Source organism: Phyllostomus discolor, chromosome 3 (genome assembly GCF_004126475.2).
Source record: "Phyllostomus discolor isolate MPI-MPIP mPhyDis1 chromosome 3, mPhyDis1.pri.v3, whole genome shotgun sequence".
In the NCBI taxonomy this organism is placed as follows: Eukaryota; Metazoa; Chordata; class Mammalia; order Chiroptera; family Phyllostomidae; genus Phyllostomus; species Phyllostomus discolor.
The window spans coordinates 160733468-160761325 of NC_040905.2; the positions used below are offsets into that span (position 1 = coordinate 160733468).

General features: G+C 37.4%; 1 protein-coding gene and 1 non-coding gene across 2 annotated transcripts; both read right to left on the reverse strand.

Moving 5' to 3' along the window:
* Positions 1-498: 498 nt before the first annotated feature.
* On the reverse strand, positions 499-629 carry LOC114514437. Its single transcript, XR_003686060.1, has one exon. It is a non-coding gene; the product is annotated as a small nucleolar RNA SNORA25 (small nucleolar RNA).
* A 3144-nt stretch (positions 630-3773) lies between these two features.
* Positions 3774-15978, reverse strand: IL33 (interleukin 33). The gene is made up of 9 exons (XM_036020118.1): positions 15877-15978; positions 15553-15660; positions 9528-9653; positions 8683-8793; positions 7263-7371; positions 6436-6486; positions 6052-6188; positions 5440-5537; positions 3774-4051 (listed from the first exon to the last, which is right to left on the reverse strand). The coding sequence occupies exons 2-9, from the start codon at positions 15635-15637 to the stop codon at positions 3848-3850; spliced, it is 921 nt and encodes a 306-aa protein (XP_035876011.1). The 5' UTR covers positions 15638-15660; positions 15877-15978; the 3' UTR covers positions 3774-3847.
* Between the last annotated feature and the right edge of the window lie 11880 nt (positions 15979-27858).

Below are 27858 nucleotides of genomic sequence, written 5' to 3' on the forward strand. Positions count from 1 at the left end.
CTCATGGGAGCTCCCTTTTAGGTAACTAACTTCTTTTCCCTTTTTGCTTTTAAGATTCGTTGTCTTTAACCTTTGGTATTTTAATTATGATGTGTGTTGGGGTGGGCCTCTTGGGGTTCATCTTGTTTGGAACGCTCTGCATTTCACGGACTTGTATGTCTATTTACTTCACCAAGTTAGGGAAGTTTTCTGTCATTATTTTTTCAAATATGTTTCCAATTTCTGATCCTCTCTTTCCTCCTTCTAGCTCCTCCATGATGCAAATGTTGGTATGCCTGAAGTTGTCCCAGAGCCTCCTTACACTGTCCTTGTTACTTTGTATTTTTTTTCTGTTTTGGTTGGGTGTTTTTTGCTTTCTTATATTCCAAATCGCTAATTTGATTCTCAGCTTCATCCACTATACTGTTGATTCCCTGTAAATTATTCTTTATTTTAATTAGTGTATCCTTCATTTCTGACTGGTTCTTTTTTATGGTTTCCATGCTCTTTTTAGCTTGATTTTATATCTGCACAAGAAAATATAGTACTATTAAGTGTCTATTACATCTTATGGAGAACTTCAACCTTAGGTCGCAGCGTTAAGACCTCCTTCCTGGTTTTGGTCACACAAGCTCTCTTTGAAATGGTCTATTCAGGCCCTTTTTTAATGCTATTTAAATTCTCACTAAGTTCATTGAGCATCTTATAACCAGTGTTTGGAACTCTGCATCTAGTGGCTTGCTTGTCTCCATTTTGTTTAGCTCTTTTTCTGGAGTTTTGTTCTGTTCTTTCATTTGGGCCATGTTTCTTTGTCTCCTCATTATGGCGGCCTCCCTGTGTTTGTTTATATGTATTAAGTAGAGCTGCTACATCTCCCAAGCTTGATAGAGTGGCTTAATGTAGTAGGTATCCTACAGGGTCCACTGGCACAGCCTCCCCTATAACCCAAGCTAGATACTTGAGGTGCACCCACTGTGTGGGCTGGCACTCCCTCCTGTTATAGTTGAGCCTTGATTGCTGTTGGCACATCCAAGGTCAGCTACCACCTGTGTTCTCTCCAGGGTCATACAGCATAAGCTACAAAATGATCTGCAGAAGGCTGCTACTTGTGCTGGGTTTGGAGGTACCCAGGCAAGGCCAGTCTGTGGACTAAGGGTGGCTGCTGCTAGTGCCAGGCCTGGGGCAACTTAGCAAGAGGTACAGTGCTTGCTGAACCCAGATGCTGCTTATTTGAGATAAGTTAGCAAAATCTGAAGCATGGGCCAAGACTAGCCATTTGTGTGGAAAAGCCTCTGTTCTTGGGTGGGCCTGAAAATTGGGTGGGGAAGGACCTCAGGGGACCACCAGAGTAGGCTGACAGTGTGAGGTAGGTTGATGGAGTCTCAGATATGCCACCTGCCTGCTGCTCTGTGGCTCTGTTAGGGGAGGGCTCAGAAATCCAACAGTTGCCTCTGTTAGCACTTCTGTCTGGGAGAAAAATGCCACCCAGCTTTCATCCTGATGATGGACAATTCCTCCTCAAATGTCTGTGATGACTTCCAAGCTGCTGCTCTGGTGCTGGAGCTCAGAGGGAGTGAGTCTAAGTCCATGCATGGGCTTTTTAAGAGGAACTGCCAGGGAATCTAGCAGTTTCTGTCTTCCACCACAGTTTTAATACCCCCTGGTTTTTACAGCCAGAAGTTATGGGTACTTGTCTTCCTGCCACTTAAACCCTGGGCTGAGGGGCCTGGTATGGGGCTGGGACTCATTGCTTCTTAGATATTCCTCCCTATTTTTATCTACCACACATGGGTATGGGACCAGCCCAGTCTGCTCCTCCTGCCAGTCATGATGTAGTTTCTTTAATTCTGTATTTGTAGGACTTACATTCATCTCCATTTCTGACAGTTCTGAATGATAATTGTTCTATAGTTTACTTGTAATTTTGTAGTGGTTGTGTGAGGAGGCAAGTACCATGTTTACCATGCCAGCATCTTGACCAGAAGTCTGGAAAATCTTACTTAGTTTTGAATTACCAAAAGTATCAGACAAATGATCTACTTCAGGTACCAATATTGGATTGAGATATGCTTACCTTCACTTAAGAATTTCAGAATATTGAGCTGTTTATTATAAAATCATTATGGCCTTATATAGTTTTAAAAATACAGTTTATTCAAGAATATAAGTAATATAATGTATATATTTGGTTACTTAACAATAATCATTTTAAGTATTTCATACAGATACACATAATTAACACTTAGTGTTTTTCAGAAGGAATGATATAAATTCTACTTTTATTTGTGTCTTTATAGTAAAATTATTGACAAAGTAATGAAACAAAGATATATTGTTCTACACTTATTTGCCTCTATACAGTAATTCTCAGCTGTGTTTATCTTATGTTCACCAGCAATTACATCCAGTGGAGCTCAACAAATTAGAAGTCAAAAAGCCTATCATTTCAGAAAAAGTCATATTTCATAATTATTGTTGTTATGTTTATCATTTACTGTCAGTGTTAAGCTATGAAAAATTATAGTAGAAATTGCTAAGGACTTAAGTAAAAACTATTTCATTAGTAGTTGAAAATGTTATCATTATGGTTTAGTATAAATTATTTTACTACCTTAGTAACAATAAAACACAAAGATATTTAATAAAAAATATTGTTATCAATAGATTTATATAAAATCTTATAACACCAGGCAGACAAAGCAGAATAAAGGTGTTAGCACTCAAATGTCAGGTGATTTGGGAGTGAAGCTCAGGGATGCCAAAGGTGTATCAAGAACACAGTTGGTCAAAAGAAATAAAGGCAGAACAGAAATCAAATGAATATTTCATAGTGAACAGGATCATTGAGATGCTGGACAACAAAAAGACCTGTGCATATAGGAAGAAAAGATTAGAAAAATTGTGTCCAAAGTGACCAGTATATTCAAAATCACTGATCCCTGGAAGCTCAGGTCAGAAGGACATGGTATGTCACAAACATAAGGGATAGCCAGTTATTAAAATTGTAATATTAATCTTGTATCTCATCTTAGACTTCTGGCCCCACCATGGTACTTGGATGCCCTAACCCGTATTGTGGCTCAATGTTTTTTTCTGAAAAAAAAAAATGCTTTAAGTTTGTTAGATATTTCTAATGATTCCAATTCTGTGTCTAAAATTTATTTCACTTCCTAATATAAGAATGCCTTACTTTACTTAACTTGATCTATAAAAATCAGAATTTTAAAAATGAAACAATTAGAGGTGAAATTATTCACTTTACAAATATTGCATTTTTTTTAATTTTTAAATTATCTTTGCCTTTTTACTATATTTATATTATCTGCCTAGCTATGTAGGCATCTGAAGTTTTGGGCATCTACAAGTTTGGTGTTTGTGAAATAGTCAATCTAGGTTTTTACTAGCAACTCTAGTAATTGAGCCCATTGTTTGGGACTAGAGAAAATTTAGTCGGTATATAGCTCTTAAAAATGGATCGCTGTCTAAAATGAGTCTTGGACTAAGACCCTTGTTTCTCCCCAGAGGTCTCAGTTCTACATATGAAGTTCTCTCTGGGCTGAAAGTAGAAAAAAGTGAAGGTCTATATGTCTCCAGAATATTTTCAGGTCTCTTTACCAATACCCTAGCTAATCAACCAATACTTGTATTAAATATGCAGTGATACACAGGGAAATAAAAACAGAACTGAGGATTACAAAAAAAGTGTATTTTTAACATAATAAGAAAAACATTCCACAGCATGCTAAGCAATATTTCCTTTAAATATTATCTCTCTCTCTCGCTCTCTCTCCCTGTCTTTGACAATCTCTTCAATGGTAGCTATTTGGGCTACTCAACCCAGGTTTCATAGCTTTCCATCACATTAACTTTAAGAGAGCTTAAATTTGATATTCTCTCTTCTTGAATGCTCAGTTTGGTCCTTTAATTGAATTAGAGCGAGATGATTATCCTTTACACCTATAAACACTCCAGGATTGCTTTTACATTCAAATGAAACACATGAAGAGGGCCCGGGCTCCTGATGAAGGAAAAAGAAGGTCTGGTCTGGCAATGGATTTTCACATTTTTGTAGCTGAGGAAACAAAAGGGAGAGCAACAAACACATGAATAGGGAGTCCAGAGGCAGTTTCACATCCCTCTGTTAGAAACGAAAGGGGAATAATTATTTAACTTGGTATTTTTAGCAAAGCAGCTCACTGAGTAGGGGATGGAAGAGGGTGGAAGGGGAAAGAAGTAGAGGGTCAAAGTGGGAGGATTTGATTTGGTTCACTGATAGTATACTTTGAGAGACACGTGGCTTAGAATGACTGGATCTAGACATGACAGTTCTGGATTTGTATCCCTCTTTTGTCACATATTTTCCCTGAGACCTGAGCACATTGCTTTACTTCTCAAGACTCGGTTTTTTTGTCTAACCAGTTTTCTAGATCAGTCACCCTAACTTACCTACAGATATGAGTTATATAAATGATTATTATTTTAAGTCACTAAGTGTTGGGGAGTAGTTTGTTACACAGCGATATCTGACCAATACAATAACTCTATCATAGAGTTACTATGAGAACTAAATGAGATAGTACTTTTAAAATATTTAGTGCTTGGTATTTAATAGAGCTCAGTATGGGTCATCTCTTATTATTGAGTACTTATATACACCAAACACTGTATTGTTAAGAGATGCTGGCTATCATCTAGTGTTTATGTTAATACCGGGCATGGCTGAATGAGTTAGCTTTATAACTTTGTGTATTTATATAATTTATCTTCTATGTTATACTCTCATGTTTTCTTCCTTGTCTCTACCTTTGGCTTCTTTGTTCCTTAAGATGCTTATAATTCTTCATCATGACCAATATAATTCTGAAATTTACTAACTGAAAAAGACTATGCAGTGAGTCCTATGATTAGAATGTAGATTGATATGCTACCTCTAAATCTTGGCATATGGAAGTGTTTATGACCTTCCTTTTAAAAGGCTTAGAATATATAGGGGTTTTTTTTGTTTTGTTTTTCTTTTTAGCATTTGCCTAAGAAAACGATATGTTACAAAGAAACCCTTCTTGGAAGAGCATAGTAGTTTCTAAAGCCAAACAAAAAGAATTTGAAATCATCCCATATAGTGGTGTTTCTCCAACTTTTATGTGCATATGAATCTCCTGGAGATTCATTAAAATGCTCATTTTGTTTCAGTTGTGAGGGAGCCTGAAATTCTTTATTTCTATAATAATATGCTCCCAGTGATGCAGTACTGCTGACAGAGATCAGAATTTTAGTAGCAAGGATATACATACCATTTCCCTCCCTTTCCTATTCCAGAAGCAAGTTATTGGTTATAACTGATCATGTTTTATGTACAATACAATAGCACAAACAAAAGTCCTTCTTCAAAATACCCCAAATATCCAAATCTGCACAAATGAGTGGTATCAATCAAGACAGTTAAGCGCATATTTTTGTTACCTCCACAGAGTGCTCCTGGTTGTTGGCATGCAGCAAGAAGTCTTTGTCTTTTGAAGGACTCAGGCTTACCATTAATCTCTCACCATCAACATCATCACCTTGCAATTAAAAATATATAAATTATAAAGTTAAAATTGTAACTCATTTTAATTTAAATGAATTTAACATCCAGAAAACGAGTCTAAGATGTCATAAAATATCTACTTCATTCAGCAACATGTCTCTTAGAAATATTTGCACCCAAATGAAACTAGAGTGTCATTGGACAAGTAGGGGATAATCCTAAACCCCTTGAAAAAGAGAGATTAGTTTTCCCACATGCTTTCGAATTATAGAATTGTGACTCTAATGAGTATTTCTCTGGTTGTCAGCTTCCCTGTCTGCATGTAAAGCCACACATAGTTGTCCCCCAACACTCAACTTCTCTTCTTGTATTATAGCAGGATATTTTCCAGCTTGGGTTTTTTTGTTTGTTTGTTTTGTTTTGTTTTTGTTTTTTGTTTTTGTAGCTAAGTGTAGAAATGTGACTAAGTTCTGACCAATGTGAGCCAAGTAGAAGTGTCAGGTACAACTTTCAGGTTATGTCCTTAATGGGAAAGAGAATTCAGGTACCCATGTTCCTCTGTCCTGCTAATTGGACATTGTCATGCTGGTGAGTAATCTTGAAACATGCAGATGTTGGCAGAGCCACAAAGACAGAAGGAGCTGGATCCCTGGACAACTTGTTCAACAGAACTGCCATTCCAGCCCTGACTAAGACAGAAATAGGGTTTAGGTAGCTTAAGCCTCTATTATTATGGGTCTCTATTCAATATAGCCAAACATTTATTCTATTAAACTGCAAAATGGTTGGGATGGAGTAAATTCCCTAAGAATCTAAGATTTTACTATGAGCTTGGGCTGGAGAGAACCATTTCCCATATGGAGCATTTTTGGATTTGACTTTACCCAAATTTAAGAATTCAAGCATTGCAGCTACTCAGACCCCCAAATTACCTCTTGGACTTATAGGTGAGTGTGAGCCATAGTAACGGAATAACACCTTGTCTGAAAGAGAATGCATAAAATTCCTTTGGTGATTATTAAAATGTTTCAGTTCCAACGTATACATAATATCAGAAAATATGCTCCTCTTTTATTGTATATTAACAAAAGCAAAACTTTTGTGGCTTTGAGGAAGGTCTCAAAAATGTATGCTCTGATTAATTCTCCATAAAATATTTAAAACAATTGTTCACAACAGTGGTGTACACTTTTTTTCAATCCTCACCTGAGGACATGCTTACTAATTTTAGAGAGAGTAGAATGAAGGAAGAGAGAGAGGGAGGGCAACATCTATGTGAGAGAGAAACATCCATCAGTTGCCTCTCATGTGTGCCCCAGCTCAGGACTGAACCCACAACTGAGGCACATGCACTGACCAGGAATCAAACCCATGACCTTTTGATTCACAGGACGACACTCCAACCAACTGAGCCACACCAGCCAGGACAACTAGAGTTTTTACTTTGGTAGTATTGATAAGGTTGGAAAGATCTAGTAGATAAGTTAGTGATATCAAATATGTATGTATGGTCCTCCTTCCATCTTTCACAACTGATACCACTTCCCAATATCAATGTTCTTTCCTGATAAACTCTAACTAAGCTTCTGAATCCTCAACACAGTGATATTCAGGCATCCATTATCGATATATTGGAGTTAGCTCACAACAGAAAATCTATTTGCCCTGTCTGAGTTAATCCATTGTTTACGGTTTGGCAAACTGGTTATTTACTTATCAGTCATCATTATACCATTACAGACAAAATGAAATATTCTACCTTTTTCTTGTTTTTTTTCCAAGATCTTCAACATAGATCTCATAACTTCCATCCGCAAAAGCAAAAGTAACGAATTGATCATTGTAGGTGCTCAGGGAAAAAGAATTCTCTGTAATAAGTAAAAATCTCATCATTAAGTATTCAAAAACTTGTTGTCATAAACAATCTTTTAACAGTTTTTTAAAAAATGCCTCCTCGAAGTTGTTTTTTTTTTTCAATTTGAGCTGTACTTTGTCCATCATTGTTGGGCAGATAGAAGCCTTTGGTGCAAGTTAAATTTAGCCCAAAGGCTGAAGTGCATCACTTGAATGGGATTAAAGATGCTAATTTACTGCATGAAGGTCATCGGAGGCCCTGCTAGTATGTTTATAGGAAGTTTTGGTGGGAAGAAAGAAGCTGGAAAGTGACAGACAGTGCCTGAGGAAACCTCTGCTTCTTGGCTCCCCATGGACTAGGGGGTTGTGGGCAAGAAGGGACAGTATTTGAATAGACATGGGATAAATAAATACCCATCTGTAAAGTGTAGAGTTACTCCAAGACTTCCAACAGTCCTGGGGAATACAGGTGTGAAATCCATTCTGTCCTCTGGCTAAATAATGGAGACACTTAGAGCAGTACTCACAACATTTTAAAAATGTTCCAATGCACATAGAAAATGGTAATATTTCAAAATGATCTGCTGGGGTAAACTGAAGCAGATTTAGGAACTACCTATAGGGGTCCTGGAGAAAAAAAATTACTACATTTTCTTTACATTATAGACTTATGCTAAGAAAATATATAAACATTAAGGAGATGTTAAATAATTGAATTTGTATGTGAACTTCTGAGGTAAAATATTTCAGTGTGTTCTTGGGAATTTAAGACATTTGTGTCAGAAGTAATGCCTGCAATGGCAACATGCAATTCCTAATTAAGTTTCTTGATGATCTCTTCACTTCTTAATAGTAACCATCAACTTGGACATTATTTGCTCAAGTAGGTGGATACAATTTAAAAACATTTTAACAACTATTTAAAATGTCTGAGTTGAAATTATTCTTAAGAAACACAATAGCACCTCCTTTTCTTTTATTGTCAAAATATTGAAATTTGGGAGGATCGTGTATTGAGGTTTTTTTCTGCAAAGGATAGTGTATTTTTCCTAGGAATAATGTATATGGGATTCCAATCCATAGCAAGTATTTCAAAATAATGATGGAGTGTCAACTATAAAATGTGCATGCATTGTTAGAGCAGCTACCTTGCACTCATTTTAGATACCACAAATGGGCACATCAATAGAAAATGGACAGAAGTGTCTAATACACACAAAGACATAGACTTGGGGCTGCTTCCTGGAGTAGCAATTGCTAGGGTCCCGCATCTTACCTCCCTCCTCACTCTCATACCTCCCCCGTGACCAGTCACACTTGGGTACCTGAAGCACTTCTGTTAGCTGGCTGTACATCAAAGGCAAAGTTCTTTGAAGGCCCTTCAGGGGGCTGCTGATAGGGAGTGATTACCAGATGTTGCTTGTTGTACTTTCTACCTGCAGGACAGGGGTGGGGTTAGGAGTGGACTATCAGTCTGCATTCTTCCCAGATCCCCTCCCCACCCCCTAATCCCTGCTTTGGAGTCTCAGTCAAAACTGCTTGCTGACAGTGGTGGCTGGCCCCAGGGCTTCAGTTGCTCCATAGTCTGAAGAGATCAATACATCCCGGTACCCTTGCACCCCAGAAGGACATGCCCATTGAATTCCAGGTGGAAGAAAACTAGTCACCCATATCTCAACATCCAAAAGGCAACCATGATTAACATTTTAGTTTACTTATTTTAAATGAAAAAATCACTTAAAAGATATTATAAATATATAGACATACCTCACCTTATTGCACTTTGCTTTATTGTGTTTTACAAATGTTGCATTTATTACAAATTGAGGGCAAGACCTTCTACCAGCAAACTACTATGACTCACTTGAGTATAATACTCACTTTATTGTGGTGGTCTGAAACCTAACTCGCTTGTCTCTGAGGTATGCCTGTATATATAATTTTATATCCTCTGTTTTTATGTAATGTTATGAAGTAACTGTTTCCCCCATTATATTAAAAACTGGTTATATACCTTTTAAAATGGCTTAAAATAGTTTATCATCTTTACTTTTTTCCAGGAGAAAAATTTGGGTGAGGGGAAAATTATATATCTGGATGTAGCAACTGAAGACAAATAGATGCTCATCACTATATTGGAGAATTACCAGGAAATGCAGTTTCCACTTACGTGTTTTTGGTGGATGCCTTTTGATGGTTCTTTCCCTGAAGTAACAGGCCCTGTTTTCTATAATATGGCCAGAGCGTAGCTTCATAAAATACATCTGGCAAACTTCTTCGACCTTCTGTTGGGATTCTAAACAAATAAAAAAAATGTGATACTGTTTCATTCCAACCATTTTTATCCTTTTACAAACCCTGAGTGTAGCAGATCAAGAAAACAACCACAGATCCATAGTATTTTGTCGGAAACTTTGGAGCCAGTTGTGTTTCAAGATTCAGAGTATTTTAGATTTAGATTTTCAGACTATTGTCATGTAGAAGATATATAGTATATATTTAGCAATCCCAGCAGGAACTAGGGCAGTACCCCAAATTAAAAAATTAATAATGTTATAGTGAAACATGGGAAATTTTGTATGAAGTGGAATAAAGACTGCATGGTGGTTCAGGTCAGGCTTTAACTGTCAGGTGAGCTCAGGTCATATTTTGCTGCCAAATGACTGTGGATCTATATCTAACATACATCAATCTTCGCCTAACTGAGGGGGAACTCTTATGGTCATATGAAGTCTATAATTTTTTTTGCTTATCTAGAATGTACTTTTAATAATTTTGGAGCCATAGCTGTAGTCTATAAAGGTTATTGATTTTAGAAATAGTTGTCATTTACTAAGTGTCTACAGTGGACCAACCACTGTGCTAATAATTTTACATACTATGTCATTTAATCCTTTGCTATAATATAGCAAGAAAAGTATTATCCTCCTCACTTTACAGATGATGATCTAGCAGTCATGACACTTGCCCAAAGCTGCAGGTCTGGTGAGAAGTTGTGACTCAAGTGTGTCTAATATCAAAGCTACTCTTTCCATCTACCTCCATATGAAAAAATGCTACACTGCAATTTTAGGGACTGACAAAATACACACTCATAAATCAGTTGAAGTAAAAAAATTAATTATTCAATAATTCTAATTTCATTAGAATTTAATTTAATTAGCCAAAGAAAAATTAAAGTCTCAAATTAAAAATTAAATTTGTTACTCAGAAATTATAAAAAGACTTTCAGGGTCAAATAGAAAAGAAAGTTGTAACACTTGAGTCATAGGATCTCAACTTTCAACATTATAGTAAATAAACTTTCAAATAATTTTTATAATATAGCCAAATTTCAATTATTCACAGTAATTCAGGAAATAAAAATAATTACTTGTGACTTTTGGATCCATTCCATGATATATTTTTATTTTCTAGAAGATTTACCTTCCTAGTATGCTTTTCAAAGTCAAGTGGAATAAATATCTATAAGCTACTATTTGAATTATCTGTATCTTGCCTCCAATTTAGATGGCCTTCTACCTTTAGGTATCTTTGACTGTCTGAAGGGGGCAAAGCCACTTAATTATACTCTCATTCACCCTGGAACTCGTTAACATTGCTTAACAATTCAGAAATGTCAACTATGGTATCTCATGCTTATATAGTGTTTTTAGAGTTAGAAGGATAATTTACAAAGCTATGCTAGAGCCAGCACTGGACTTTGTGTCCTGACAACTAATTTACTACAATACTTTATTTACTGTATCACATTCTGTCTTCAAAGTTAAAAGCTGGAAGATGATACTGTAAGCATACTCATTCCTTATACACTTATCAGTATCCCACAGGGACATGACATCCCACTGGGACATAACAAGCATGTCTAATATTAAAAGTGGACTCTGTGGGGAGTGGGTTATGGGTCTTGGGTAGCTAGAAGTGAGGGTCATGATACTGAGGAAGTATTGTGGATGTAAAAGAAGAGATGGACTAAAGATGTGGATGTGCAGGCTAGTATCTAGTGGGACAAACCCTGGCTATAATTAATTGAGGTGCCTTCAGTGGAAGGATTAAAGATACTTTACATTGGGAGTATTTGAAAGAAGGTATACTTTCTTTCAAGAAGGTGACTTTCAGGGCAGCTGGAAATGTGGTGTGAGGGTTGTGTTCTCAGAAGGAAAGCACAAATCGGACAGAGTCGTGAAGACTGCTGGAGAGAGTTCTTCACTGGGGTTCAAGGGCCAGGTCAAGCCTATGTAAGGACTGTTGCCACTTCCTAAGTCTCCATCATGTTTGCTGTCTGAGGACAGTGTCTAACTAAGTATGGCTTTTAAGTAAATAACTAATTTCATTATAGCAACAGCACAATGAAATTCCCTCAGGCATTTCTGGTGAGTAAATGGGAAGGTGACTGGAAAGCTGCCTGTAGTTTTGCTACTTGGAGAGCCAGCCTGTGGCTGACAGGAATTACAGAATTGAATCACTTCATCTTTTACTTCTTCCCCAAATACTTATTTGACCAAGTGTCTTCTCACAGCTTACTACCTTTTACCTGTCTGTGGCATTTGACTTTGGGGACCACATTCTTCTTTGAACCTTTATTCCCTTACTGTCATGTCACCAGTCTCCTTATTTCTCTCTGATCAGTTCATCTCTGCCTCACTCTCTGTTAGTCCTTCCTCCTTTACCTGCTCCTAAATTGTGGTGGTCCTCAGGATTTTGCCCTTTGTTTTTTTTCTCTCGCTCTACCAGGGGTGCCCAAACTTTCAGAGTCTCCACGCCATACTGGAAGAAGAAGAGTTGTCTTGGGCCACACATTAAATACATTGTGATGTGAAATCACAAAAAAACTAAAAGTTTTAGGTAAATTTATGATTTTGTGTTGGACCACATTCGCAGGCCACAAGTCAGACACCCTTGTGTGAGACTTTCTTTCTGAGCAGCCTTGCTTACTCCAATGAGTTCAGTCATCTTTCTGTATGCTGGTGACTCCTCAAGCTGAAACTCTTCCTTTAGTCTCTCTCCCAGGCGTGTATCTGTTGCTCCTCTTCCACAGGGCATTTTGACTTCAGCTACATTAAAGCATCTCTGTATCTATGTCTATGTAGAGCCTCCTGAATTCTGGACTCTCTATCTGGATGACCTACACCTCCTTCAAATTCAAACATATTCATTAAAAAAATTTTTACCTTTTCTTACCCCCAAAATAATCTTCTGGAATTCCCTGTCTTAAAAGACAGTGCCACTATCTACCATTGTCTATCTAATTCTTAAATCAGAAAGTTGAGAGTCATCCATTTTTCCTTCTTCCTCCATCCCTCAATGTATTCAATCTGTCATTAAATCCTCATGATTTCATCTTCTGAATGTATGTGAAATTTAGTGCTTCCTTTCCTTTCTGTTATCTTAGGGCATGTTCTCATTATCAGTCCCCCAGATGAATGTATTTAGTAGATTTCTGACCAGTTTTGGTTTCTACTCTTCCCCCCAGCTCTCTCTTCATACCATCCCCAATGTGACCTCTCTAAAATAAAAATATCTTGTAATTTCTCCAATTATACATTTTCAGTGATTCCCTACTATCCACAGCCTCCTTCACTGTAACAGAAGATTTTCCATGAACAGATCCAAACTAAAGGGTGTGATCTCTATTTAGTTCTATCCTCAATGTGACTTCTCTAAAATAAAAATATCTTATAATTTCCCCAATTATACATTTTCTGTGATTCCCTAATGTCCACAAGCTCCTTCACTGTAACAGAAGATTTTCCATGGACAGACCCAAACTAAAGAGTATGATCTCCTCTCAGTTCTATCTCTAAATGTTGCCATGTAAGACTATGAGCCAGTGGTACTAGATCTTCAGATTTTTTGCAAACCACACATTCAGATTTTCATGCAAAATTTCCTATTTTTAATTGTGGCCTCAATTAAAGAATAACATTAATAATAGTGTTCAGGCCAAATAAAATAGTTCTGTTGGGTGGACGTGTCTCAAGGTTCCCATGTTGTGACTTCGTCTACATGCATAAGAAAGCTAAATTGTCAGGGAAGGGAAAAAATTGATGGATGTTGGGGGGAGAAGTAGCAGAAAAGAATGGACTGACCCTGAGGAGTAGCTTTCTGGAAACTTGGAATGGGATGATTTTTGGGAGGGGCTTTCCTCCTGCTCATGAAGTCCTCCTGTACCCTGGTGGCACGACAAATGAAATGGCCTGACTGTATGGATACCTGTAGCAGTGGGTAATGAGTTTTGTGGCTTTGTGACCTGTGGATTGTGTCAGATCCTGCTAGTCCAAGGAAGGAAAAGGGATTAAAATGAGCCTTCTTGCTTTCTTTCTTGGGAGCTTGGAGTATTTTCTTTAGAAAGATAAATCATAGTTCTTGCTCCTTGCACCTTGAGTTTAAATTTTTTAAAAAATTTGTTTATTGATTTTAGAGAGAGGAAGGGAAAGAGATAGACATCAATTTGTTGTTCCATTTATTTATGCATCCATTGGTTGATTCTTGTATGTGCCCTGACCAGGGATCAAACTGTAATCCTTGGTGTATTGGGATGACATTCTAGCCAACTGAGTTACCTGGCCAGAGTGCACCTTGACTTTTGAGAAGTGGTTCATACCTGTCACACACCTCACATCTATCCATTGAATTTTTTACCAGAAGAGTTTAAATAATGACAATTTTAGTATTAAACTGAGCCAATATTTTTGGAAAGGAAGATCTGTTACAGGACAATAAAAATAATGTGATGCATTTCAAAGTCATATAAGAGATTTGGGGTTATCTTTATCACTGTTTTTCTAAATGGTGCAAATAAGCCACTGTACCCTTAAAGGAGAAGTTACATTTTAATTTTTGCATCAATGCTGGTAACTGGTGTAAACTCCAGTCTGCTTCCTTATTCCAGTATCTTAAAGAACCCACAATATAACCCTGGTGGGGTGGCTCAGTTGGTTTGGTGTCATTCTGTACAACAAAAAGTTGAGGGTTTGATTCCTTGTCAGAGCACATCTGGGTGTGTAGGGGAGGCAATAGAGCATTGTTCCCCTTTCATATCAATGTCTCTCTCTTAAGATAAGATAAAGTAAGATAAAATAAAGTAGAGCTGTATCTTTGGGTGAGGATAAAAATAAACAAAAACAGCCCACATGTCCTGAGGTACAAAGACAACACATTCACTACTAGGAGGGTATTTGGGGATGCAGAGGCACTTCACTGAGTCACTGCTTTTGTACAGGGCATTAAGACTCAGATAAGAAGACTAACAACTGTGATTTCCTAGCCATTGAGAAGTCACACTCAAATTAGTGTTTTCCCTGGTGACCAAAGAACACTGTGGGTGGGCTGGAGCCTTAAGAAGGACAGAAATGATACACTTTAAAAATGCTTTTTCTTCTAGCCTTAAAGATGTTCAGGAAAATGGAAAGGAACCCAAAGGACAAGGATATGTAGTCTCCATCCTAATTCCTCGTCCTGTTTTTGCTATAGTCCACCAGGGGTCTATTAACTCTTTTGCGTAACTGTTCCTGTATGAAAAATCTGAGTATAGATTTGTATAATTATTGTCCAGGATAGATAATATAGATAATGTAAGGATCAGAAAGGTATATTGCCCATTCGTCTTGAAGCTACAACTACTACCTGATTCTTTTTACCCTTCAGCTTATTCCAAACCCTTTGAGTTTGTAACTGGATAGGCTTGAGCATCATTTGGTGAATTCTGCTTTATCTGGGGCCTGGACTATTCAAACATCTTCACATGCATTCTCTCCTTTACCAGAAATTGCAAGTTAAACCATAAGTTTGATATACCAAAGGTCTTAATAAATGTTTGTGGAATGAAAATGGATCAGTTTATATTTTGTTAATTAATATGGGAAAAAAAATTGGATTTGGTGGCAGGAGGTGTGGGTGGAAAGAAGGAATTGATATAAAGGGCTATAATTATATTTATTACTATTAGCAGGTTTAAATTAGCTGAGCCATTCCTGTCTTAAGATACATCAAATAAGTAAAAGTTGTTTGTATGTAGTTTGTTTAAAACCAAATGCTGCTGAATTGCACACTTAGGAGGCATCCCTTCAATTTCAGCTCTTGTATTTTTAGTAACTTTTGGTAACATAGCACATACAAACATTGGATAATAAAGGTTTAAGAACAGATTTTTAAAAAATACTGTGTAAAACAATCAGAAATGCTTAAGTCCTTACTTCTCAAACTGGGAGATTTTACCAGGGCTTTTCCTGCTAAGTTGTTCACCTTTGCTGGGGAAATTCTGGTGGTCGAATGCTTCATTTCAGGCTTTATTTTTCAGGCTTCTGTTTCTGTTGGATTAAAATATAGTATTAGTTCAATTGTCTCAACTTGAAAACAGACAGAAACAACTGTGGCTAACTCAATATAAAATCGATAATGTAACCACCAAGAGAAATAATTATTTCAGTAATATTTGAACATAGTATTCTGAATATATATCTGCTAGAATATAGTCACAGGACAAAAAGAATTGCAAAGAAATCTTAAGCATTACTTAGTGGTTTTGTTATTAATGGTAATATTGGTATTGGAATTCTGACAGTTTCCTCTACTACAGGATACAGCAAATAAGTAGATGTATTAATATCATAGGATTTTCACTGTAGGAAAAAGGAGATACAAATATAAAATTTAAAAAGGCCAAGTTCCTGGGATGTTAAATTTGAATCAGTAACATTGGCATGCCCATATCTTAGTTTCTAAGTACTTTTTCACTAAAGGGAACTGGGACTAGATATGGACTAGGAAAATAGAAGTGAACATGGAATATCCTGTGGTGCTGGAAAGGTGAGTTATTTAAAGCTTTTTAAAAAAAATTTCTGCGGAGAAACATTGATCAGTTGCCTCTCACATGCACCCAGACAGGAACCTAGCCTGCAACCCAGGCACATGCTGTGATTGGGAATTGAACCGGCGACTTTGTTATCAGGCCAGCACTCAATCCACTGAACAACACCAGCCAGGGCAGCAGTGAGTCATTTGAAAAGTAGTCATTTAAAAATTAGTGACGTTGTGTCAAAAGGACACATGAAGGGTCTCCTGCTGGGCAAATTTGGCACAATTTGAGAATCAAAAAGAATAATAATGGTAATTGAATATAAAGCATTTGATGAAAAAAGAAGACCACAAGCCCATAGCATTTCTCAAGAAAGAATGAATGAGGAATTCATTTATTACAGAGGGAACGATAAAATTAGAAAAATCACTATCTTACAGTCCTCCACTTAATACTTGATTCAGGCAAGGATCATCAATGGATGTAATACCTTGATGATCAAGCTGGGTTGCAGTAACCTACTGAAAGATTATGGAGTTCTCTGTCATAAATTGCAGAAAACTCCATATTTTTTAATTATTCCTTTAGTCCTCCAACCTGGCTTCATCATCAAGGTAAGGCAGTGATGTAGTGGTTTGTGGGGGAAGGGGGACTTCTTCTCTAGCCTTAAAATCTCCCTGACATTGCTGAATTCTACTAGTAGTTATTGTTTCTTTTCTTGAGTATTATCCTCCTTTTTTAAATTTTATTTTAATCATTGTTCAAATACAGTTTTCTCCGTTTTAATCCCAATCCAGCCCCCTCTCCTACCCCTCCCCACTTCCCTCCCATGACCACCCTCCCCCTAGTTTTTGTCCATGTGTCCTTTAAGTTTGTTCCTGTGAACCCTTCCCACTGTCCCCTAAAATTCCCTCTACTCTCTTCTGTGGGCACTGTCAGCCTGGCCTCTATTTCAGTGTCTTTGGTTATATTTTGCTTGTTTCTTTGTTTTGTTGTTTAGGTTCCTGTTAAAGGTGAGATCATATGGTATTTGTCTTTCACTGCCTGGCTTGTTTTGCTTAGCATAATGTTTGCCAGCTCCATCCAAGCTGTTGCAGAGGGTAGGAGCTCCTTCTTTCTTTCTGCTGTATAGAATTCCATTGTGTAAATGTACCATAGTTTTTGGATCCATTCATTTACTGATGGGCATCTTGGTTGCTTCCAGCAACTAGCTATTGTAAATTGTGCTGCTATGAACATTGGGATACATAGGTTCTTTTGGATTGGTGTTTTAGTATTCTTAGGATAGAGTCCCAGCAGTGGAATTGCAGGGTCCAAAGGCAGATCCATTTTTAGTTTTCTGAGGAAGTTCCATACTGCTTTCCATAGTGGTTGTACCAGTCTGCAGTCCCACCAGCAGTGCACTAGGGATCCCTTCGCTCCACAACCTCTCCAACACTTGTTGTTTGTTGCTTTGTTTATGATGGCCATTCTGACTGGTGTGAAGTGGTATCTCATTGTGGTTTTAATTTGCATCTCTCTGATAGCTAGCGATACTGAACATCGTTTCGTGTGTCTTTGGATTTTCTGTATGTCCTCCTTGGAGAAGTGTCTGTTCAAGTCCTTTGCCCACTTTTTAATTGGATTCCTTGTCTTCTTAGAGTGCAGTCTTGTAAGTTCTTTACATATTTTGGAGATTAAACCCTTGTCTGAAGTATCATTGGCAAATATGTTTTCCCGTACAGTTGGTTCACTTTTAATTTTGATACTATTTTCTTTAGCTGTGCAGAAGCTTTTAATTTTGATGAAGTCCCATTTGTTTATTCTTTCCTTTATGTCCCTTGCTCTAGGGGACAAGTCAGTAAAAAAGTTTCTGCGTGAAATATCTGAGATTTTCCTACCTACGTTCTCCTCTAGGACTTTCATGGTGTCACGTTTTATATTTAAGTCTTTTATCCACCTTGAATTTATTTTTGTATATGGTGTAAGTTGGTGCTCGAGTTTCATTTTTTTGCACGTGGCAGTCCAGTTCTCCCAACACCATTTGTTGAAGAGGCTATTTTTACTCCATTTTATGTTGCTGCCTCCTTTGTCAAATATTAATTGACCATAGAGACTTGGGCTTATTTCTGGGCTCTCTGTTCTGTTCCATTGGTCTAGGTGCCTGTTTTTATGCCAGTACCAGGCTGTTTTGATTACAGTGGCCTTGTAGTATAGTTTAGTGTCAGGTATTGTGATCCCTCCTACTTTACTCTTCTTTCTCAAAATTGCAGCAGCTTCAGGGTCGTCTATGATTCCATATAAATTTTTGAAGTGTTTGTTCTATGTCTGTGAAATATGCCATTGGTACTTTAATAGGAATTGCATTGAATGTGTAAATTGCTTTTGGTAGTATGGACATTTTAATGATATTAATTCTTCCAATCCATGAACACGGTATTTGTTTCCACGTGTGTCTTCCTTGATTTCTTTCCTCAGTGTTATGTAGTTTTCTGAATACAGGTCTTTTACCTCTTTGGTTAGGTTTATTCCTAGATATTTCATTTTTCTTTTTGCTATTTCAAATGGGATTTTTTCTTTGATCTCTGCTTCTGCCGTTTCATTGTTGGTGTACAGAAATGCCTTTGATTTCTGGATATTGACTTTCTATCCCGCTGTTTTGCCAAATTCATTTATTAGGGTAAGCAGTTTTTTGGTGGAGTCTATAGGATTTTCTATGTACACTATCATGTCATCCTGCAAACAGTGACAGTTTTGTTTCCTCCTTTGCGATTTGGATGCCTTTTATTTCTTTTTCTTGTCTGATTGCTGTGGCTAAAACTTCCAGTACTATATTGAATAGAAGTGGTGAAAGTGGACAGCCGTATCTTGTTCCTGATCTTAGTGGAAAAGATTTTAATTTTTGCCCATTGAGTATGATGTTGGCTGTAGGTCTTTCATATATGGCCTTTATTATGTTGAGGAATGCTCCCTCTATTCCCACTTTGCCAAGTGTTTTTATCATAAATGGGTGCTGTACCTTATCAAATGCTTTTTCTGCATCTATTGATATGATCATGTGGTTTTTGTCTTTACTTTTGTTTATGTGATGTAACACATTTACTGACTTGTGAATATTGAACCATCCTTGCATCCCTGGAATGAATCCCACTTGGTCATGGTGTGAGATCTTTTTAATGTATTGTTGGATGTGGTTTGCCAGTACTTTGTTGAGGATTTTAGCGTCAATGTTCATCAGCGATATTAGCCTGAAGTTATCTTTCTTTGTTGTGTCTTTATCTGGTTTTGGAATTAGGATGATGTTGGCCTCATAAAAAGAGTTTGGGAGTCTCCCATCTTTTTGGATTTTTTGGAATAGTCTGTGAAGGATAGGGGTTAGCTCTTCCTTAAATGCTTTGTAGAATTCTCCTGTGAAACCATCTGGTCCTGGGCTTTTGTGTGTTGGGAGTTTTTGATTACTGCTTCAATTTCTTTTGTTGTTATTGGTCTGTTCAGGCTTTCTGCTTCTTTTTCATTGAGTTTTGGAAGATTATATTTTTCTAGAAATTTGTCCATATCACCTAGGTTTTCAAATTTCTTGGCATACAGTTCTTTGTAGTAATTTCTTACAATCCTTTGTATTTCTGTGGTATCTGTTGTAATCTGTCCTCTTTCATTTCTGATTGTGTTTATTTGGGTCTTCTCTCTTTTTTTCTTGATGAGTCTGCTTAAAGGCTTGTCGATTTTGTTTATTTTTTCAAAGAGCCAGCTCCTGGGTTCATTGATCCTTAGAATTGTGCTTTTAGTCTCCATGTCATTTAATTCTGCTCTGATCTTGGTTATTTCCTTCCTTCTGTTTGCTCTAGGCTGTCTTTGTTGCTGTTCCTCAAGTTCTTGTAGATGTAAGGTTGGGTTGTTTGTTTGGAATGTTTCTAACTTTTTTAGGTGGGCCTGTATTGCTATGAACTTCTCTCTCAGGACTGCCTTGGCTGTGTCCCATAAGTTTTGGGTTGTTGTGAGTTCGTTTTCACTTGTTTCCAGAAACCTTTTGATTTCTTCCCTAATATCATTCTTGACCCATTCATTGTTTAATAGCATGCCATTTAATCTCCATGATTTTGAGTGTTTGGGGTTTTTTTCCTTGGGGTTGGTTTCTAGCTTCAGTCCCTTGTGGTCTGAGAAAATGCTTGGTATGATTTCAATTTTCTTGAAATTCTTGAGGCTTGTTTTGTGTCCTATCATGTGGTCAATCTTTGAAAATGTTCCGTGTACATTTGAAAAGAATGTATATTTAGCTTCTTTTGGATGGAGGGCTCTGTATATATCAGTAAAGTCCATTTCATCTAGGGCATTGTTCAATGCCACAATATCTTTGTTGATATTTTGTTTGGAAGATCTGTCCATTTTTTATAGTGGGGTGTTAAAATCCCCCACTATAATTGTGTTGCTGTCCATATCTTTCTTGGAGCCCTCTAAGATTTTCTTTATGTATTTGGGTGCTCATATGTTGGGTGCATATATATTTACAATATTTATGTCTTCTTGGTGGATTCTTCCCTTTAGTATTATGAAGTGGCCTTCTGGGTCTCTCTTTATGGCCCTTTTTTGAAGTCTATTTTGTCTGATATGAGTATTGCTAACCTGGCATTTTTTTCCTGTCCATTTTCTTGGAAGATTTGGTTCCAGCCCTTCACTTTCAGCCTGTGCAGGTCTTTTATTCTGAGGTGGGTCTCGTAGGCAGCATATATGTGGGTCATTTTTTCTTATCCATTCAGCTATTCTATGTCTTTTGATTGGAGCATTTAATCCATTTACGTTTAAGGTTATTATTGATAGGTACTTATTCATCGTCTTTTATGTACGTGTGTTCCTCTCTCTCTCTCTCTCTCTCTCTCTCTACTCTCTCTCTCTCTTTTCCTTCCCTTCCTTAAAGCAGTCCCTTTCGAATCTCTTGCAGAGCTGGTTTGGTCGAGGTGTATTCTTTTAGACTTCTTTTGTCTGGGAAGCTTCTTATTTGGCCTTCTCTCTTGATTGAGAGCCTTGCTGGATAAAGTAGCCTTGGTTGCAGACCTCTGGTTCTCTATACTTGGAGTATTTCTTGCCATTCTCTTCTGGCTTGAAGTGTTTCCATTGAGAAGTCAGATGTTAACTTTATTGGGTCTCCCTTGTATGTTACTTCCCGTTTCTCCTTGCTGCCTTTAAGATTCTCTCTTTTTCTTGAAATTTTGCCATTTTAGTTATGATGTGTCTTCAGGTAGGCCTCTTTGGGTTCCTCTTGATTGGGACTCTCTGTGTTTCCTGGATTTGTGTGACTTTTTCTCTCATCAAATTAGGGAAGTTTTCCTTCAGTCCTTTTTCAAATAAATTTTTGATCCCTTGCTCTTCTTCTTCTCCTTCTGGTATCCCTATTATACGGATATTATTATGTTTCATATTGTCTTGCATTTCTCTTAATCCCTCTTCATTCTTTCTGAGCCTCTTTTCCTTTTCTTGCTCTATCTTGGTGTTGTTTTCTACTTTGTCCTCTAGCTCGCTAATCCAATCTTCTGCTTCATCAATCCTGCTTTTCATTCCTTCTACTGTGTTCTTTAGTTCAGAAATTGTATTCTTTATTTCCTCTTGGCCCTTGTTGAGAGTTTCTATTTCCTTTTTCATGTTTATATAGTTTGCAGTGAGATTGATGTAGTTTCCTTCTAGTTTCTGATAGCTCATTGTGAGTTCATTGAACTTCCTGATAATCATTGTTTTGAACTCACTATCTGATAGTTGAGTTGCCTCTATTTCATTTAGCATTTTTCCTGAGGCTTCCTCCTTTCCCTTCAATTGGGGATTGTTTTTTTTGTTTTCTCATTGTTCGTGGGTTTCTTCTTGTTAGCCTCTGTTTCTTAAATTGATCTGTTCTGGTTCCCTGTAATTATGGTGTGAACTTCTGTGGTAGAATACTTGTGAGATTCAGTGGTGCAGTCTCCTTCGTGTATCCTGGTGTTCACAGCTTCCCCCTACTCTTTTTTGTGATCAGTTGGAGGAGTAAGGCAAAATGGTTTAAGACAGCAAGACAGTATACTATGATATTTACATTAGCAGCCAGTAGAGAAGAGATGGGTTATCCTTTGGCTCCTTATATTGTTAACCGTGATCCTCCACCCCACTATCCACGTTTTAGAAAGGATGGAAAGAAGGTAAGACTCTTGTTGGGGACGAGAGGACTGTTAGTTGGATCTAGAAAGCTGTGAGGCTGTGGGAGGTCAGATTCTAAGGTAGGGTTGGATTAAAGATTGGTATATAGGAGTAGTGTGTAAAAGAATAGAGACAACCCCCACAATAGTATATAGTTCAGGAAATTGCAAAGTGGGCTGAGATCAGGTAGGGGTATTGAGTAGTATTTACAATGGTATGAACTAGGTCTTATTAACAGTAATAGCAAAGCAAAAGTCTTGTGGCAGAATCGATGAGATCTAGATAACAAGAATAATGAGTATAGAACCTTGAGTGGTGTACTAATGGAACACAGATGAAGGATAGTAAGTTATCAACACACTGTGACTGATATACCAGGGGGAATCTATCAAATGACAGTATAACCAGCCAAGCAAAGAAGATTATACAGAAAGAAAAATAAAACCAAAATACTATTAAAATAAAAAATGTCGGAAAAGTGAGAAAAAGATAATACAAATTTACAGTAACTTGCAAGATCAAAAAAAAAAAAGGAAAAAAAGCAGAAGATGGAGTGCAGGAGAGATAAATTTGGAGTGGAAGGAATAATACTAGGATGAATGGAAGAGAAACATAAGGGATTGAGAGATACAAAAATAGTAAGGATTGAAAAATGTCACTTAAAACACAAGATAAAATCAATCAACCAACAACAGCCGCAAAAACCAATCCAAACGAAACCAAACCAAACCAAACCTCTCGTTGGTTTCTAACTGGCCAGACCAGTTTTTGTGATCTTGCTGGCTTCAGCTGGTTAAGGGACCTTTGAAATGCTTATCACTCTTCCCAGCCAAATCTCAGCAAGTCTCTCAGGTACCCTGGGCGCTCCCGAGCACACTCGCTCTCTGGAGCTAACTGCCGCGTTCTTCCAGACTCCGGGGTCCCTGCAGGGTTCCAGCTCTATGGTCTCAGGACGCACCCGCGACATTTTGGGATTCACTATGCCCTCTCTGGGAATCGTAAAAGGGCGCCCCATCCACCAAATTTTTGAGTTTCAGGCTCAAGGAATGCCCTAAGTGCCACGTCCCTTCCGGGTTCACTGCGCGAGAGTCAGGATTCCCGATGGGGGGCACGCTTCTACAGTTCCGCACCTCAGGCTCCAGAAACCTGAGAACGCCTGCGCCCTTTCCTGGATCAGGGCTGCTCTGTGTTTTCCACCAATCCACACTCCCATCAGGCTAGGGGTGCGGGCACTCTTCCAAGCCACCCCTGGTCCTGCCGGCTGGAGGTACTCACTTCTCCCCTGGCTCTGGGTGGGTGTTCACAGACCCTGGGTGATTTTTTTCCCCCCAGTCCAACTGGCCTCTCTGTGCCTTCAAGCAACAAGGTCTCCCCTGGAGTTGCTCAACCCCCCGTATTTGGGGGAGGGAGCAGTGACTCCCCTCACCCAGGAGCCCTGAGGCAGACCTGGGAGCACTGGGCCTGGGGACTGCAAACCCCTGGTCCCCGAGCTGATCCCTGGGTCCCTTTTGTCCTAAAGCAGCTTCCTTGCCATCTGGTTTTTCAATGATCACAATAATTTTTGATGTCCTGCTTTCAAAAATGATTCGGTAACCTAGGCCACTTGCTCTGTTTCTCCACCAATCCGTGAGTTTCCCTCCTCTTCACTGAAGCCGAGAAACACGCTGCCTAGAGTAAAGCCGCCATCCTATCCTCCTTTTTTCTATAAAATAGAATCAAATTATCCCAGGAGTGGTTACTATTTAAATCTCTTATAAAGTTCATATTACTCAGCTCTTCTAGCAGAGTAAGGAAGCAACATTTAGTTCCTAGGTCAAAAGACTCACTGGAAGATAAACTTCATGCATCTTTGTGTTTGCCCCTGGACAACCCCAAGTAGGCTGAAATTTTCTTGTCTAGATGGAAGTAGAATCTTCCATGCAGCCATCCTATGTATAGCTAGTCTCATGAGCAAAACCCTTCATAGTAGGGCAGTTGAGGACTCCCTCTTCTGCCCATAGGAGTGAATGTTATCCTCACAAAGCTTGGGGGCTTCACATAGATCCTTATCTTCTTCCTCTGACTCTCTCACCTTTACTGATCAAGAACATTTAGAAGTAGAGACACTTAGACATCATTTTACTGAACTCCTAACTTTATAGATGAGTGGGCTAAGTAAGACTGAAAGCTTAAGTGCCTTGCTCAGTCTTCAAAAGCAGAACTGGAACCAGAATCTAGTCTCCTGAGTTCTATTTGTTTTGCCAGAGCATCCCCACCCTGTCTCCTCTTCTCCCCACCCAAATGTAGGAAGAAAAGCAATCAGAACTAGGAATTTAAATGGAAATGCTTAGCTGGTTGTCCAACTTCTTTGAAATAATAAGTTCCTGAATATGGTAGATACTTTTTAAGCCTAATGTGTAATAGTGCAGGTTGGTAAACTTATTGTAGTTAAATTTTTTTTACTAATATTCATTATTTTTATTAAGAGCAATATGATTGAATTTGCCTCATGTTTGAAAATCTAGATTTAATTATTTGCGATATGTGAATTAGAAGATCTGGTTCTTTTTTTTAAAGTATACTTTATTGATTATGCTATTACAGTTTTCCCAATTTTTCCCCCTTTTCCCCCTCTGCCCTGTACCCCGCAACACTCCAGCATTCTCCCCTCCTTTGTTCTCCTTAGTTCATGTCCATGGGTTGTACATTGTTGTAGTTGAATTTTAAATTGTATAGAAAATAAGTCAAAGAAGGTACCTACTACCCTGCACATAGTAGGTATTTAGGTTACACTTCATAACATGAAAATTGCATTGCTAGATGTTTTATTTTGTCTTTTATCCAAGGCTCCGTATGTCCTAGAAAAAAATTTTTCCTGGATAGACATTAAAGGAAAAAAAAAAGCCCTGGCTGGGTGGCTCAGTTGGTTGGTTGGAACATTGTCCCATACACCAAAATGTTGCGGGTTTGATTCCAGTCAGGACACATACTAGGTGGTGGGTATTTCTTTCTCTCTCCTTTTTTCTCTCTCTAAAAATAACATGTTCTCGGGTGAGGAGTTAAGGAAAAAAAGTTGCATTTTCAAATAAATGTGGGAAATGTTCCAATCTATATTCCATCTCTCAGGAAGTCAGTACTTACATTTGCATAGTAAAGATGTTGACAGTCCTTCACTCGAGAGTCATGGGTACCTTTGCTGAATTAATTATTTCCAGTAATTATCTGATCTTGTAAACTTCCCCACCCCTTCTATTAAAACCCTCAAGGACTAGTTTAAGAGAACACACTTGGAGGAATTCTGCTCTCAACCATTAGCTTGCAGAGTTAAACAAGGTAGATAAGAAACTGAAGTACCACATTTACAATAGTCATTGACACAGAGAAAGTTGGTTGTTTTTTAAGAATCACATAATAATTCAAAAGCATAGTCAGGAAATATTTCCAAATCCTATTGTAAAAAACAAAGCATTTTCTGTAAACAATCTACAAATCGTTTACCTTAAAAATATGATCACTCCTTTCAATATTTTTTCAGAATTAAAAGTTTACTCTTTACTCTCCTACTTTAAAATCAAAATATTTCAGACTATATAGCAATATAAACATCATTGTTTTTTTTGCACTGCTTTTCCCATAACATATGGCAAATATTCTTGCACACTGGTTATGATACTCACCTAAGTTATAAACATCAAGGACTGGTTTCAAGTGATGAGGTTTCCTGCTGTTAACACTTGGTATCAGTTGATGCAGTTATATTCCAACTCTATTTATACACATACACTTGGATTAAGCAACACTGAATGACAGCATTTGATGAACTGGCCAATAGAGCCAGTTGAGTAAGTTGGAAGAGTGGGAGCATATCTTGTTCCTACAGGCAAATTCTAAACAGAGCTTTTACATTATTTTAGCTGGAGTACTTTCAATGAGTTCTTAGTTAATTATTAATTTTTATCAAACCTCTATGACATGGACTCTAGTTAGTATTTTAGCTTAATATAGAGCATATAAAGGCACAGATTGTTTAATTGCCGTTCTCTTTTCTACAAAGTTGATAACTTTTATTTTTTCTATTTGTAAAGATGATGTACATGTACTTATAAAATGTGTAAATGACAGGGAAGCATATATGTTATAGATCCTGACATTTTTTCAGTGTAGAAGTACTATGCATATCTGCTTTTTATGAAAAAGTGGAATCACACTACAAATATTTTGTAAGCTGCCTTCTCTAATTTTTTAATTAACATTACATCATAAACACTTAACATGTCAGAAATATTCTTTTAAATACTATTATATTAATAGTATTTAATCATATAAATATACATAACTAATCTTTTATTGATTAACACTTTAGCCATTTCCAGTTTTTCCTTTCTTTTCTTTTTCTAGTATCACCAATGTTGCAACTGACAGCTGTGTGTGTATGCATTGTGATTCTTGGTAAATCTTTAAAATTTGTTGGTAGTATAAATTCCTAGCTGTGGAATCACTGGATCAAACAGTATGTGTGTCTTCTATTTTAATAGATATTACCCAATTGACTTCTAGTAATTTGTATGAATTTATAACTTTTTCAACAATCAAGGTTCATGCCTTTTTCTCTATTGCCTTAGCAGAAATGTCTCATAGCTTCAAATTTTATTCTTCTTATTACTTAGTGAGTTGAGCATCTTTTTTAGACCATGTTTGTTGTCAATTTCTATAAATTATTGATGTATGTGAACTCTTTGTAAATTAAAAAATAAAACCCCAGCCTGTGTTGTGTGTTGAAAAATTTTCCCCACTACCTCTTATCTTTGGAATCTGTTAATGGCATTTCTTTTTCATACATACATTTTCAAATATTATGTGCTTAAATTTAATCAATATTTTCTTGTAGAACTTCTAGGTTTTGTGTCCTGCTTCAAAAGAACTTCCTTCCTCCAAGATTACAAAAAAGTTTATTATGCCATTTTCTAACTTTTAATAACTTATTAAAAGTTATTAACTTTTAATAACTATAAACTTTTATAGTTATTAATACCTAAATGTTTGATTCACAATTACCTTTAGTATAAAGAATAAGTAAGAGATTTTTTTCCCCCAAGTGCTTATGCCAACCACATATGTAACCAAATTTATATAGGGAGCACCATGCAGAGGGTTGTCAGTGCAAAAGTAAGAAGTTTGAATTTTACCCAATAGTTAGCAGGAACCTTTTGAAAGTTTGTAAAGCAAGCGAAATATAAAAAATGTGTATTGTGAATGTAATTTTATGGCTGTGTGAAGGACCATCTGAAGGAAGAAAAGAAAGGAAAGAGGAAAGAAGGCTGGTTAGGAGGTCAATTAAAATAGCCTGGTCAAAATCAGAGAGGACAGATCTAAAGCAAGTTAGTGAGACTAGTAAGCAGGTATTGAAGGTAATGAGTGCTGCAGGCATTTCATACAGCCCTAGTCTTACCAGAAAAGGATCGGGCTGAAGCAGGTCTGCCTCTGGTCGGCTGGTAGTATGTAGGTTCTTGACTTTATGCAGAAAAGATTCACAACATGAGTCCAAGTGATTTTGAGAGTGTGTTTCCTAAAGCCAAGGACAGTGAAACAA

Excerpts from the sequence above, each read along its gene's own strand:
- IL33 (XM_036020118.1), bottom strand. The coding sequence starts at position 15,637 with ATGAAGCATTCGACCACCAGAATTTCCCCAGCAAAGGTGAACAACTTA. Across the intron at positions 7,372-8,682 it reads AGCTAACAGAAGTGCTTCAG|AGAATTCTTTTTCCCTGAGC; the intron begins GTACCCAAGTGT and ends TACTTATTACAG. Across the intron at positions 4,052-5,439 it reads ACCAGGAGCACTCTGTGGAG|CTACAAAAATGTGAAAATCC; the intron begins GTAACAAAAATA and ends TTGTTTCCTCAG.